This window comes from Gracilinanus agilis, chromosome 3 (assembly GCF_016433145.1).
Source record: "Gracilinanus agilis isolate LMUSP501 chromosome 3, AgileGrace, whole genome shotgun sequence".
NCBI classification, from domain to species: Eukaryota; Metazoa; Chordata; class Mammalia; order Didelphimorphia; family Didelphidae; genus Gracilinanus; species Gracilinanus agilis.
In genome coordinates, this window is record NC_058132.1 from 654,220,884 (window position 1) to 654,235,586 (window position 14,703).

The window sequence follows — 14,703 nt, forward strand, 5'->3', positions numbered from 1 at the left end:
AAAAACAAAAAAAAAAACTGATGTGCAGAATTGAACTTTGGGGGTTGAATACATTTGTTTATATGTGCTTTTTTGTACCAAAGGGGACTGCCCCCTAATTGGTTTTGTTCTTGATTCCCTTTTCTTTCCATTTTCCCAAATTGTTATATTTTCCCTGTGTTAATATTGTATGTACCTTAGTTAAATTATGTTTAAAATGATTCATTGAGGAGACTGGTTTCCCAAAGGATCACAGGAGGGAATGTGCACACGGCAAATTTTCCACCTGCACAACTCCCTTTACGAATTATCTTCCCTTTTTCGAATGTTAAGTTCTGAGAAGGTAGAACCTTCTAAGTATTGCTTGATTATGTATATCCTCAGTATTTAGAGGAGTGCCTGGCATATGGTAAGCATTTAATAAATGCTTTTTCTTTCATTTTGTCATTTATTGGTATATAATCCACTGATGATTCTGTTGGGACAAGTATGTGGACTTGGAACAAAGCAAGACTTATTTTGGTCATTTTAATGTAATTGGCAATTGATAGAATTTGAGAAAAATTCCCTCCTTCTTAGAGGAAATGTATGTATGACTTGATAATATAGCAAGATAAACTAAAAGCAGGGTGTGGCTTTCATATTTCTAACCAAAAGCAACATCTTCTATGATTTGTTTAGTTGAATTACAAAGAGGAAGAATACTTTGAGAATATCCTGAAAAACCTGATGTTTGGCCAAAACAAACAACTCAAAAAACTCCGAGAAAAGGTGGACAAGGAAGAGTATGTATATTTTTATTTGTCTGCTGTCTTTGGGTTTTGTTTAGAACAACTCTTAATACCTTTGGTGTTTTCATGGCTTCAGTGTTCAAACATGTGCCTTCCCAATGAGAAATTCTCTGTAACAACAACAAAACAAAAAAAAGGAAGGAAGGAATGAGAGAGAGAGAGAGAGAGAGAGAGAGAGAGAGAGAGAGAGAGAGAGAGAGAGAGAATGAATGAATGAATGAGAATGAATGAGAATGAATGAATTTTGCTTAAAAAAATGCCCTTGCTTGGTTTAGAATTCTCCCATATTCCATAGTTGGAGACCATCACCTCTTCAAAGAAGAGCAAGAAGTCTGGAGAGAACCCTTACTCTTCTAGTAACCAGGCTAATCACTAAAACTATTAAGTACTTTTTATTCAATTTGGTTTTTTTTATTCTTTTCAATTACATTGTCGTATTCAGTGTGTGTGTGTGTGTGTGTGTGTGTGTGTGTGTGTGCGTGTGCGCGTGCATGTGCACATATATATGTTCAAATTCAGCCACATGCACTTACTTAGCTGGGCAAGTCACTTAACCTCTACCTCAGTTTGCTCATCTGCAAAATGGGAAACATAAAGTGTCTGCCTCCCCATTGTTGTTGTGAAGATCAAATGAGATAATTATTGTAATGTGTTTAGCGCAGTGCCTGGAGCATAGTAAGTGTTATATCAGTATTTGCTATCCTTATCATTATTGGTATTCTAAATTACTTTCACAAATAGCCAAACAAATGAAAAACTCCATTAACAACTTGTTGTCCCTTCTTTCCCCAGACCCACTTAGAAAAAACGATATCATCTTTTGTCATATTTAGCTAACCCTTGGATGTGAAGTAGGGCCTCAAAGTTACCTTTATTTTACCTTTCTCTTAATATTAAGGATTTGGAAAGCTAATAGTTTGTAATTCTTTTGTCTGAAAACTATATTCTTACCCTTTGACCACTAAAACCATTGGTGAATGTCTCTTGCTTTTATCTATGGGTACCAATACTCCATGTGTCTTGTATATCAGACACTAATAGAAATACCTGATGGAAAGATCCACACACCCCCCACCACCACCATTTTTTTAGTTTCCCTTTTTATGTTTGCTGCATTGATTTTGTTTATGCAAACATTTTTCAATTTCATATTATTGCAGTTATCTATTTTATCTTCTTCAATCTCTTCTACCTCTTCTTTAGTGAAGAATCCTTCCCTAGTCAAAACTGAAAGGTACCCTTCTAATTATTTTGTGGTTTCAACTTGAATAATCATTTCATGCAGTCATTTTAAACTTACTGTTTTATATAATAAAGGACATCAGGCTAACTCTAATTTCTGTCAAACAGATTTCCAGTTTTCCCAGCAGTTGTTGTCAGATAGGGAGTTCTTCCTAAGGTACATTGCCATTTATAATCCATTCATGTAATATTTTATTTCATTGTAATATTTTGTTCCTTTCCATCACCTGAAGCGATGAAATGTGTTGGTGGAATAAGAATTTAAATTTAGGTTTTATACAAAATTTGAGGATTCTAAAGTAATAGTTTGGTCACAGATTTAAAAATATGACCGCTTAAGTCAAAATGACTTTTAGCAGCTTTATTTACAAAGAGGTAGAAAGAGTGAAAGTGGAAAAATGTAGATAAAGAAACAGAAAGTACTGCCTAGCTACAAATACCCCAAGTTAATCCTAATGTCTCCACACCACAAATTCGAATCTAAAAGTAAATCTCACCAGAATCCAAAGTCCTAATTAGGAAGCCAAAATCCAAAGAATCAGGAGACACTGAAGAATCCCTTGAGAACCTTCAGTGCACACTGAGGCTAAGATCACCAAGAATCTTACCAGAACTCAAGTGCCAATGAGTATAGAGGGTCTCCTCACTGAAGAACCAAAGAAGGAATCGCTCCATTCACCAAAACAGGCTGACACAGGATTCAGGGAGAGAGTCTCTTCCTTCAGTCCTACTCATCAATGCAGAGAGCCTCACTGAATCCTCGAGCTGGCCTTTTTAAAGTAGTTTTCTCGTCATTTCCTATCGCTGCCCCACTTTATGGGAAGCAATCGCAGTCTTTCAATTTGCTTTGCACTATGGGGGAGAGGGGAGGCAGTGGCCTCTGGAGTTGTCACTCACTCTAGCAGGTGAGTTGTGAACTCTCATACTTGGTGACTGGTAAGATACTAAGTAGGGGTACTTGAGTTTTTGATTGATTAACTTAAAAGTTTCTGATTGATACTCAAAGAGAGTTTGATTCACTCTTCACAGTGGCATATGGTTGAGTAAAGTTAACAACAATCCTAAGAGATTCACTGCTCTTCAGAACCAACTAACTTTACATGCCTTTGGTCTAAGAACTTGCCTTCAATTTTGACATTGACTGAAATATTAAAAGCTATTTCATTTCTTCATTCCTTCTTGTTTATTCTCTCATGTCTTCTCAGATATTCTGATCCAATGCCTCTTTGGTCCAATTTGCTAAATGCATACTACAAATCTTCTCATTTCCTTGTACACTGGTTGGAATTGCATAAGTAATGTTCATTCAATGAAGTTTCAAAATACATTGCTTTTGTGAATTAGAAATTTAGATTTATAGTGTTAAAAATAGTCAGGATAGAAGCAATACTTCCCTGAAACACTCCCACTGTCTATCAGCTCTCTTGCTTCATCAGGGGGTCAGGAAAACCCAGATTCAGATCCCTCTCAGATTAACTCTTTGACCCTGGTTAAGTCACTTAATCTGTGTGACCCTCAGTTTTTTCATGTAAAATGGGAGTAATAAAAATATTACCTACCCTCCAGTGCTATTGAAGGATATTGTACATAAAGTATTTTGTCAATGGTAAAGTATTATAGAAAGGTCAGGTGTTATTTGCCATATTTTCATTTTAAGGGTAGCTAGGTGGCTCAGGGATAAGAGTGCCAGACCTAGAGTCAGGATCTTCTTGAGTTTGAATCCAGCCTCAGGCCCTTCCTAGCTGTGTGACTGGGCAAGTACTTAACCCAGTTTTCTCATCTGTAAAATGATTTGGAGAAGGAAATGGCAAACCACTCCAGTATCTTTGCCAAGAAAACCCTAATTGAGATCCCAAATTTTATATGATTGAAATCAACAAATGATCATTTTAAGATGGCAGGATTTCTCCTGCATTTACTTCTCTTTTAATTGCAGATAATAAGTAGTTCATTTTTGTATTGGCAAGTGATAGTTTAGTGACATTTTATAAAAGGAAGAAGATCTCATTTGAGTCTCCAAACAATCCTGGAAGGCAAATGCCATTATTACTCCCATTTTACAAATGAGGAAACTGAGGCAGGCAAATGTTAGCAATTTACCCAGGGTCACACAAATACTTTGAGGCTAGATTTGAATTCAAGTCTTCTGGATTCCAAGAGCAACATGTTAGACACTGCACTATCAAAGCTGCCTTATAAAGACACCACCTTTCTTTCCAATTAATTAATTAATTAAGGATATTTTTCCATGGTTATAAAGAGATCACTTTAATAGAACTCAGAAGGCTTAGGTTCAAATTTTTCTCAACCTTTTCCCAACATGTGTGCCCATGGGCAAGCCAACTGTGCTTTCAGAGCTTCAGCATTTTCATCTGTACAATGGATCAGATAATAGCACACCATTTTACTCCAAAGATTATAACTCTAGAGTTGGACTTTAGAGACTATCTAGTCTAGCCTTTGATCTTACAAAGGAGGAAACTGAGACTCAAGGAGATTAATTGATTTACCCAAGGTCACACAAGATAATAAGTGTTGGGAGGTGTGATTTGAACCTATCCTTAGACTCCACAAATAGTGATTCCTCCACTATACTATATTTTCTCCAAAGGAAAGTACTTTGCAGGGCAGCTATGTGGCTCAGTGGATACAACCCCAGGGCTGGAGTTGGAGGATACTAGGTTCAAATCTGGCCTCAAGTCACTTAACCTCCATTGCCTAACACTTACCATCTTCTGTCTTAGAATGGATGAGAGAGAGAGAAAGAGAGAGAGAAAGAGAAAGTGTTTTGCAAATTTTGGGGGTCTTTAAAAATGTGAATACAGGGGGTAGCTGGGTAGCTCAGTGGATTGAAAACCAGGCCTAGAGATAGGAGGTCCTAGGTTCAAATCTGGCTCAGCCACTTCCCAGCTGTGTGACCTTGGGCAAGTCACTTGATCACCATTGCCTACCCCCTTACCACTCTTGGAGTCAATACAAAGTATTGACTCCAAGATGGAAGGTAAGGGTTTAAAAATTAAAATGTGAATACAGAGCTATATTCATATATGTCTAGCACTTCATTGACTGCATCCTCTCCACTCATTTGTTTCTCTTTCCCTGTCTTGAAGTTACGGCTCTGGGGGAGGGCAGGGAATGGGCAGCTTTGACCACCCGAGGTCAGGATCATGCTGAAGGAGGTGGAGTCATCATCCCTTCTCTTCCACGATGGCGTTACATGTGCTCGTTAGCAGGAACCCGCGCTGAAATCTGACTGAAGGTCCTCGGTGGCTTGGCTGATGGATTCCCTGAGACAGCAGCAGAACATTCTGAGCCCACGCGACGCTGGGCTGCTTTTAAATACAGGCTGACTCCAGACTGAGTGATGGAGCCAACAATCGACTGGGCTGAAAGAAGCTGCGACTAATGACACCGTTTCTGAGCGAGTCCCAGCTGCAGCAGGAGAGAGGTCAGGGGATAAATACACTGAACTCCTCAGCGACCACCTCCTGCATCTGGAATCCCTCAAACACTCATTGAAAAGATCATCCCATCAATCTGAAAAAGAAAAGCACCTTGTTATGCAACTGGGCTTTTTTTGGTCCATTTTGAAAATGTCTTTCATCCATCTGAACACATTTCGCGGCTTTAAAACATGCACAATTTAAATCGAAGAACCGCGTTATATAGATGTCTTCAGCCAAAGTTGAGAGACAGAATAGGATGTTGAGTAATGGGCTCCCAAGGGAACTCATTATGCCCTTTCATTGGAGGAGGGGAAGGGGCAGGTTGGGTAGATCCAAGCAAGGAAACATAAAAAGATCTGAAGGAAAGATCTATTCAGGGAATCCATAAAGCTAGTCAAGTTGAATCAACAAGCCTTATTAAGAGCTGTCTCTGTGCTACTGAGTCAGCACAGAATCTGAGAGCTGGAGGGAATCTTTGCAGTCACAAAGTCCAAGTCACATGTGAAAGGCATCCAGACAGTCACATCCCCAACAAGTAGTCATCCAGCCTCTGCCTGAAGAAATCCAAGAGGAGAACGCCAAGGATCATTTAGCTTCAAGTCACTGCCTTCCCTCAATGAATCTCTGATCACTGAGTCTATTTGTCTGTGCAGTAGGTGACCCAAAGTCAAGGAACTGAGGGAATCAAGAAGTCTGCCTACAGGCATTTGAGTTTCTTATTCTGTTGACTATGCTTTCTGCTATTTGGGTAAGGAAGAATGAATCACAAAGGAAGCAGACAAAGGTGAAAAAGAGTCTTGTGTGTATACCATCTCACAGCCATCAACACTGGGCTTCACAATTATTTCAAATGTCTTTTCTTTTTAAATAATACAAAGTAATTTTTTCATTTAATTAAGTAATTGATTTAGAATATTTTTCCATAGTTACATGAATCATGTTCTTTCCCTCCCCACCTTCTTTTCGCCTCCTGGAGCTGACGAGCAATTCCACTGGGTTTTACATGCATCGTTGTTCAAAACTATTTCCATATTATTAATATTTGCAATAGAGTGATCATTTGGAGTCTGCATCCCCAATCATATCCCCATCAAACCATGTGATCCATCATGTTTTTCTACTGCGTCAAACATCTTTTCTATTAGTCTTTTGTTCAGTTCAGGGCACCACATTTTAGGAAAGGCACAGATAAACTGGTGACTGTCCACATGAGGACAACCAAGATGGCAGAAGGTCTCATGTTTATGCCTTGGCCGGGTCAGTTGAAAGAATGGGGAGTCACCTGGAGAAGAGAAGACTTGGAGAATGGTCCTTGATAGGCAGCTTGAAGTATGGAAGAGTTGTCTCGTTCATCCCGGGGGAGGGGGACTACAGTAGAATAAGAAGTCACAAATGAAAATGAAAAAGAAGAGAATTTTAGATTGCTTTCAGGTAAGCAATTTTTTTTAATGCCATCTTCTGACTTAGAATGGATATCAAGATAAGGGTTTAAAAAAAAGAGGGAGAGAAAGTATTTTGCAAATCTTTAGGGTCTTTAAATGCCAGACAGCAGAATGGCTTAGTGGGTTGCCCCTCTTCCCCATTAGAGGTCTTTGGGCATAGTCTGAAAGACTGCTGGCCAGGTAATTTGTTTGGACTTGGTGGCTACTGAGAGGTCTCTTCCCCTCTGGTTTTCAGATGTTATATTTCCAGGAGAATCATATTCTTGTTCTTCACACATTAACAAATTGGTAGCATCTCTAAAAGTGCTTGGATTCTGGTATATGAGCTGTGAATTTGAACGTTTCTTTGGATGAGTAAACAGGAAGGCCCATGAAGAAAAACCAAAGTAGACCTGGGCAGGCCTCCATCATTTCTATCTCTGCTTCCCGACTTCAGATGATCCTTTGGATTCCTTAGAGCAGAACTTTTCGGTCTTAACCATGATGCATGGTGCCAATACTTGTAAATCACGCTTTGCTGAGCAATCGAGTTATTTTTCTTAAACCACAGTGATTGTTTCAATACCAGGCCCCTGGGTTCTAATGCATCAAATCTGTGGAATTTAATTGTCAAAACCCAAGCCTAAACTCATTGTTTACTGTAATGAAAGTCTTCGGGCAGCAGCAAAACACAGTATGCAAATAAATCCCAGGCAGAGAAATAATTTTTTATGTGAGTAGAGGACATCCAAGTTCAATGCCTTGAAAGAGAATTGCTCTGCCGTTGACTGGAATGTCTTCATTTCTTCATTATTTGGATGGATGGGAGTAGGATAATGGAGGTCAAGGTAGCAGCAGTCAACACAAGGTTCTTACGGCCCCCAGACATGGTTGAGGGGAGGCAGTTTAATGGAATGGAAAGAGCTCTGGCTGTAGGGTCAGGATGTCCCAATTATGATCCAGGCTCTTCAACTTACTCCCTTTGCAACGTTGGGGAAGTCGGGTCAATTTAATTCATATTTATTGTGTCTACTGTGTGCCAGGCATTAATTATGCTAGGTGCTAGGGATAGAAAAGCAAATGAAAAGACTAACAGTTCAAGAACTTACATCATGTTGATGGAGACAAAATAATTTAGGAAAAAGCACTGACTGAAGTATTCAGGAAGACCCTCCTGTAGGAGGTGGTCCTTGAATTGAGCTTTTAAGGGAACTAAGGATCAAGTTTTCATCATTTCCTCAAGTGGGCCTTAGTTTCCTAAAAAGATGTGGTTGGACTAGATGATCTCTAAGGCCCCCCAAATGCTCTGACAGTTTATAGCATGTTCAGTTCTAAGAGAGTTCTTGGCCTCATTCCCATTTGTCCAGTTCTACTGGAAATGGAAGTAGGCAATTAGTAGGCAAATGGGAGGACAGGGTGATGAGGGGCTGGCCTGGGAATTTCCAGGGAATTTCCCTTCTGACCCATAGTCTTTACATATGCAAAATCAGGTAGTTGAATTCCAAGTTTCTCTCTAGACATAATATATGTTTATTCTGTTGTTGTTTGAGAGATGAGAGGAATAAGATGAAGAAAAGCCTGGAAAGGTTTCCTTTTTTCATTTATTACTGCAGTTCCCAGTCAAAGTGAATGAAGAGGAAAAGTGTTTGAGAAACTTTCTTGTTCTCTTAGAAGTACTTAGCTGACTACTTTACCTTTTTAATTTAACTTTTATGGATCTTTTGTTTTTCAAATAAAATCCCTCCTTCTCATACCCAGAGAACCCATCTCTGATAACAAAGAAGGAAAAAATAGAAGGGGGGGTGGGGAAGCAGTCCAACTGCATTTGATAGCACGTGGGATGCTGTATGTTCAGAGTCATCCACCTCTGTGTAGCTGGGATGGATGTGTGTGTTTTATAGTAAGTGAGCTACTATAAAACAGTTAACATGAACCAACTCATCTATGTAGCAAAATAGTGAGAAGATGTTATAGTAGAAGTGAAAAACCTATCGAACTTAATGATAGCTGGTTATCCAGAACATGAATTTTAGTCCAACTTTAAGTCCTATAAACCACAAATTCTACCAAAGTACCCCTTAGACTTAAAAGCCAATCAAATGAGGGACAACTCATTTGATCAAGTAGACAAACTCCATTATTTCTTCAGGGCCAATCTCAGTCAATAAACATATCATTGACTTTTAGTGGGTTTTTGTTGTTCTTATTGTTGTTTGTATTGACATCATTGTAGGTACGGGATATGTTGTTTTTCTAGCTCTTGCTTTACATTTGTTTATAGAAGTCTTCTCATGTTTCTCTAAAGTCTTCATATCTACCATGCCTTATGGTAATAATCCAACAAATTGGGTAAACCATTCCCCAGTCAATAAGCTTTGATAGTTGTTTGCTCCCTCAAAAAGGTCTATTTTTTTAAAAAATTTACAATTATCTATAAAAACAATTTTAAACATTCATTTTTTTAAATGATGAGTTTCAAATTCTCTCCCTTTCTCCCTCCTCTCCCCACTCCTTGAAAAGGCAAGCAATTTGATAAAGATTATACATGTGCAGTTGTGCAAAAGCTATTTCCATATTAGCCATGTTGTAAAAGAAAACACTGACCAAAAATAAGACACAAACAGAAGTAGAACATAGCATGCTTCAATCTTCATTCATACTCCATCATCCCTCTGAAGGTGGATAATATTTTTCATCATAAATCCATAGGAATTGGCTTAGATCATTGTATTGTTGAAAATAGCTGTCATCCACAGTTGATCATCATAGGATATTGCTGTTACTGTGTACAATATCCTCCTCATTCCTCTCCTTTCATTTTGTACCAGTTCATGTAGATCTTTCCAGATTTTTCTGAAATCGTCCTGCCCATTGTTTCTTATAGCGCACTAGCACTCCATCACCAACATATTCCACAACGTGTTCAGCCATTGGCCAATTGATGGACATCCCCTTGATTTCCAATTCTTTGCTACCACAAAAAGAGCTGCTATAAAAATCTTTGTCCAAGTAGATTCTTTCCCTGTTTTTATGTTCTTTTTGGTATACAGACCCAGTAGTGGTATTACTAGATCATGAGGTATGAACAGTTTCATGGCTCTTTGGACATAGTTCCAGATTGCCTTCCAGAATGGTTGGATCAGTTCACAACTCCACCAACAATGCAACAGTGTCCCAATTTTGCTACATCTTCCCCAACATTTTTCACTTTCCTTTATTGTTATATTGGTCAATCTAAGAGGCAAGAAGTGGCACCTCAGCATTGTTTTAATTTGCATTTCTCTAACTCCGGGTGATTTAGAACTTTTTTTCATGATTATTGATAGCTTTGATTTCTTCATCTGAAAATTGCTTGTTGATAACCTTTGACCATTTGTCAACTGGAATATGACTAGTATTCTTATAAATTTGATTTTGTTCTCTATAAATTTCAGAAATAAGACCTTTATCAGAGAAATTTTTTGTAAGCATTTTTTCCCCAATTGTTTCCCTTTTAATCTTGGCTACATTGGTTTTCTTTGTACAAAAGCTTTTTAATTTAATATAATCAAAATTATTCATTTTACATCTTAATGTAATCAATTCTTCTCTTCTCCATAGATCTGGCAGGTAAATTATTCTATGTTCCCCTAATTTACTTATGGTATCACTCTTTATATCTAAATCATATACCCATTTTTGACCTTATCTTGATATAAGGTGTGAAATACTGATCTAAGCCTAGTTTCTGCCATATTGTTTTCATACCAGTTTCTGCCATGCTGTTTTCTAATTTTCCCAACAGTTTTTGTCAAATACTGAGTTCTTATCCCAAAAGCTGGGATCTTTTGGGTTTATCAAACACTAGATTTCTAAAGTCATTTACCCAAGTATATTGTGTATCTAATCTATCCCACTGGTCCACTATTCCATTTCTAAGCCAGTATCAGACAGTTTAGATGATTGCTGCTTTATAGGATAGTTTGAGGTCTGGTACTGCTAGGCTACCTTCCTTCACATTTTTTTCCCATTAATTTCTTGATATTCTTGACATCTTTTCCTTCCAGATGAATTCTGTTATCATTTTTTCTAGTTCTAGAAAATAATTATTTGGGAGTTTGATTGGTAGGGCACAGAATAAGTACATTATTTTAGATAGAATTGTCATTTTTATTACATTAACGCAGCCTGCACATGAGCAATTAAAATTTTTCCAATTGTTTAATTCTGACTTCATTTGTTTGAAAAGTGGTTTGTAATTGCATTCATATAATTCCTGTGTTTGTCTTGGCAATTAGATTCCCAAGTATTTTACGTTGTCTAGAGTGATTTTAAATGGTGTTTCTCTTTCTACCTCTTGCTGCTGAGTTGTGTTGGAAATATACAGAAATGCTGATTTATGTGAGTTTATTTTGTATCCTGCAACTTTGCTAAAGCTGTTAATTATTTCCACTAGTTTTTTAGTTGATTCCTTAGGATTCTCCAAGTATACCATCCATCTTTCATCATCTCTTATGGCACGATTGTGTTCCATCACAATCATATGCTACAACTTATTCAGCCATTCCCCATTTGAAGGACATACCCTTAATTTCTAATTAGTTACCAGCACACACCAAAAAAGCTGCTACATATATTTTTTGGTCCTTTTCAAAAAGCCACTACTTTGAATACTTAAATTGAACAGGAACTCTGTTTGCCCCCTCCTTGGATTGTATGCCTGTCAATGGAATATGGATGTTTTAGTCACTTTTTTTTCAAACCCTCACCTTAGAATCAATACTGTGTATTAGTTCCAAGGCAGAAGAGCAGAAAGGGCTGGGCAATGGGGGTTAAGTGACTTGCCCAGGGTCACACAGCTAGAAAGTGTCTGAGGCCAGATTTGACGCTGGGAACTCCTGTCTCTGGGCATAGTTCTCAACCCTCTGAATGACCTTGTTGCCCCTTTTAGTCACTTATTAAAAAGCATAATTCCGAAATGTTTTCCAAAGCAGTGGAATCAGTTCAGAGTTCCACCAAGAGCGTATTAGTGTGCCTGTCTCCCTACAGTTTCTCCAACATTGTTTCCAGTTTTGTCATTGTTGTCACTTTTGGGGCACAGTTTGTTGTGAATGAAGAAATGCCTCAGCCACTATTATTGTCTCTATTTTACAAATGAGGAAACTGAGGCTGCAGAGGTTAAGTTGCCCTGGGCCAGTCAGCTAATACGTGTTTGAGGCAGGATTGGAATCCAAGTTCTCCTGCTTTCAAGCCCAGCGCTCTTCCCACACTACCACCCAGCTGCCTCAGAGAGCTTTTTCCCTCCATGATCTCATTGGATTCTTACCATAGTCCTGGAAGGGACTCCTGAGAGATGGATATTTGATATCCAGTTAAAGAGTGGAAACCAAAGTGACCTCACAAGTCAGTCAACACGACTTTATTAAGTGCTTTCTGTGTGCCAAACCTTGGGATAAGGATTGAAAGGAGGCTTTGAAACCAGCTCTCCCTGATTGCAAGCCTCAGATTCTATCTACTGTGCCATAGAGCTGCAGTTCTGTGAAGTAAAAAAAATAATATTAATAATAATAGTAACAACAACCACAACAATAATGGCTAGCATTTATATAGCACTTTAAAATTTGCAAAGCACTTTATATATGTTTGTTCATCTGATTCTGGAAAGGTAGTTGTTATAATTGTCCCATTTTACAGATGAAGATAGTGAGGTAGACGGGTTAAGTGACTAGCCTAGGGTCAAACAGCTAAGTAAACATCTGAGCCTAGATTTGAGTCCAAATCTAACACTCTGTCCCCTGAGCCACCCAGGGGGCTCTGCATAGCACACTATTCTTTCTATTATAGGAAGAACTTATAAATGTATTTTAAGTATGAACTGGGACTCTCTTTGTTGGGCAGCTGGGTAGCTCAGTGGATTGAGAGCCAGGCCTAGAGACGGGAGGTCCTGGGTTCAAATCTGGCCTCAGAGACTTCCCAGCTGTGTGACCCTGGGCAAGTCATTTGACTCCCATTGCCCACCCTTACCACTCTTCTGCCTTGGAGCCAATACACAATATTGACTCCAAGATGGAAGGTTAGAGTTAAAAAAAAAAAAAAAAAAAGAACTCTCTTTGTCCCAGACTTCCTTGGAGTGTATGCCTGTCAGGGGAATCTCTTAACCCATAAGATATGGATGTTTTAGTCACTCTTTTAAAAAATTCTTACCTTCTGACTTAGAATCAATATTGTGTATTGGTTTCAAAGCAGAAGAATTAGGCAATAGGGATTATTGGGGTGTGAGGGTGGGGACTTTGGACCAAGAAAGGTGAAAGAGTGAACTTGGGCTCCCAATGGAGAATCCATTTCTAGAAGCTGCAAGGGCGCCATTTGTCATTTGAGTTGAATACAATCTCAGCTTCCACTCAAAAATCCATCCCTCCTGCAGTCCATTGGCCAAGTGGTCATCCAGCCCTTTGCTTGAAAACCTCCAATGATGTGCAGCTCACCACCTCCCCAGGCAGTCAGTCCTCTTTGGGCTATTTCTGATCATCAGAACTTTTTCCTTTTGTGATTTATGACAACGACTTGCTCAAGCTGGAAGACCGAACAAGCAAGCAGCTCCGGTGCCAAACATCTAAAATGACTCTTCGCCGTGGCGCTGTGTTCTCTGCCTCGTGTCAAAGGTGAACATTTCAGATAATCACCCCAGCGCACCCACCAATAGCAGCACTAATCCGCTTTCACCATTTCCCTGGCCACATTTTTGTTGGATGTGAAAAATTTTCATCAGCTAAAAATGGCTTTTTAATTAATGCTCGAGGAAGCCATCGGGGAGGGAGGATTAATGAGTTCAAGGTTGACTTTTATACGTTATTGTACATGGATTGTGTTCAAAAGACATTATCAACAGTGGCTCGGAGTACATTCCAACTCTGTAAAAGAACCTCCCGAGGGCTCTTAGAGATAACTTGGAATTTGACACTTCTCCAGGAATTCAGCTAGCCTGAAATACTCGGTGAAATCTCAGGATTTTTGTCACTGTATTCTTCCAGAGTTCGCACATAGTGATCCACTTTGTAACCTGGAGATCATCATTGAATTTTCTCCTTCCCGTGACTTTAATGGACTTGGATCCCGCCCATTCTGATGGTTCTTCCAAAATTCTAGAAGCATCCCAGGTAGAGATCTCAACTGAGAGAGAGTTTGGGACTCTCCCTGGGTGATTAGATACTTGCGCTCTCAAACAGGATATTTGGAGATGGTTGGGGAGGAGGTGAAATACGGACATCCTAAATCCAATGTAAGTTTTCCAGATGAGGAAACTGACAGTTGCCTAATCTCTCGATGTCTTACCTTAGTTTCCCTTTTGTTCAGTGGGAACCCCAGTTCTGAAGGAAGCAGCGGACTTTGGGGTCCACTGTTTTCAAAAGGCACATCGTAAATCTGAGAAAAAGAAATAGTCAGAGAGATTTGCTTATAAGGGGTGGCAAGAAAATTAATGTTACTATCATGATGGTGGACTTTCCTTGCCCTTTCCCAGAGAGCTATTATCCCTAAGCAAGAGGTCAACAGCCACCTTAGTGCACTACTGTTGAGGGAACTTATATTGATTTGCTTACATTTGTGTTAACACATCAGTCCTATCAGTCAGTCAACAAATATTTGCTAAGTCCTTTTCAGTTTATAGAGCACTCTGAGTATATAACCTCATCTGGTTCTTCCTGGTCTTGGGAAGAGGCTAGGGTATTATTTCCCACTCACCCTTTTATTTTTAAACAAATGAGGAAAACAGGTAAGTTAAAGAGAGGTCAGGTGATTTTTCCTGAGTCATTCTAGAAATAAGAAACTCAAAAGCTATGTCTGTCA

General features: G+C 38.9%; 1 protein-coding gene across 1 annotated transcript in view; it reads left to right on the top strand.

The window, feature by feature from the left end:
- Positions 1–14,703, top strand: part of MME (membrane metalloendopeptidase) — a 139,158-nt gene that overhangs the window by 90,126 nt on the left and 34,329 nt on the right. Inside the window, 1 exon segment of the mRNA XM_044670911.1 lies at positions 589–764. Coding sequence (XP_044526846.1) covers positions 589–764 — 176 coding nt within the window.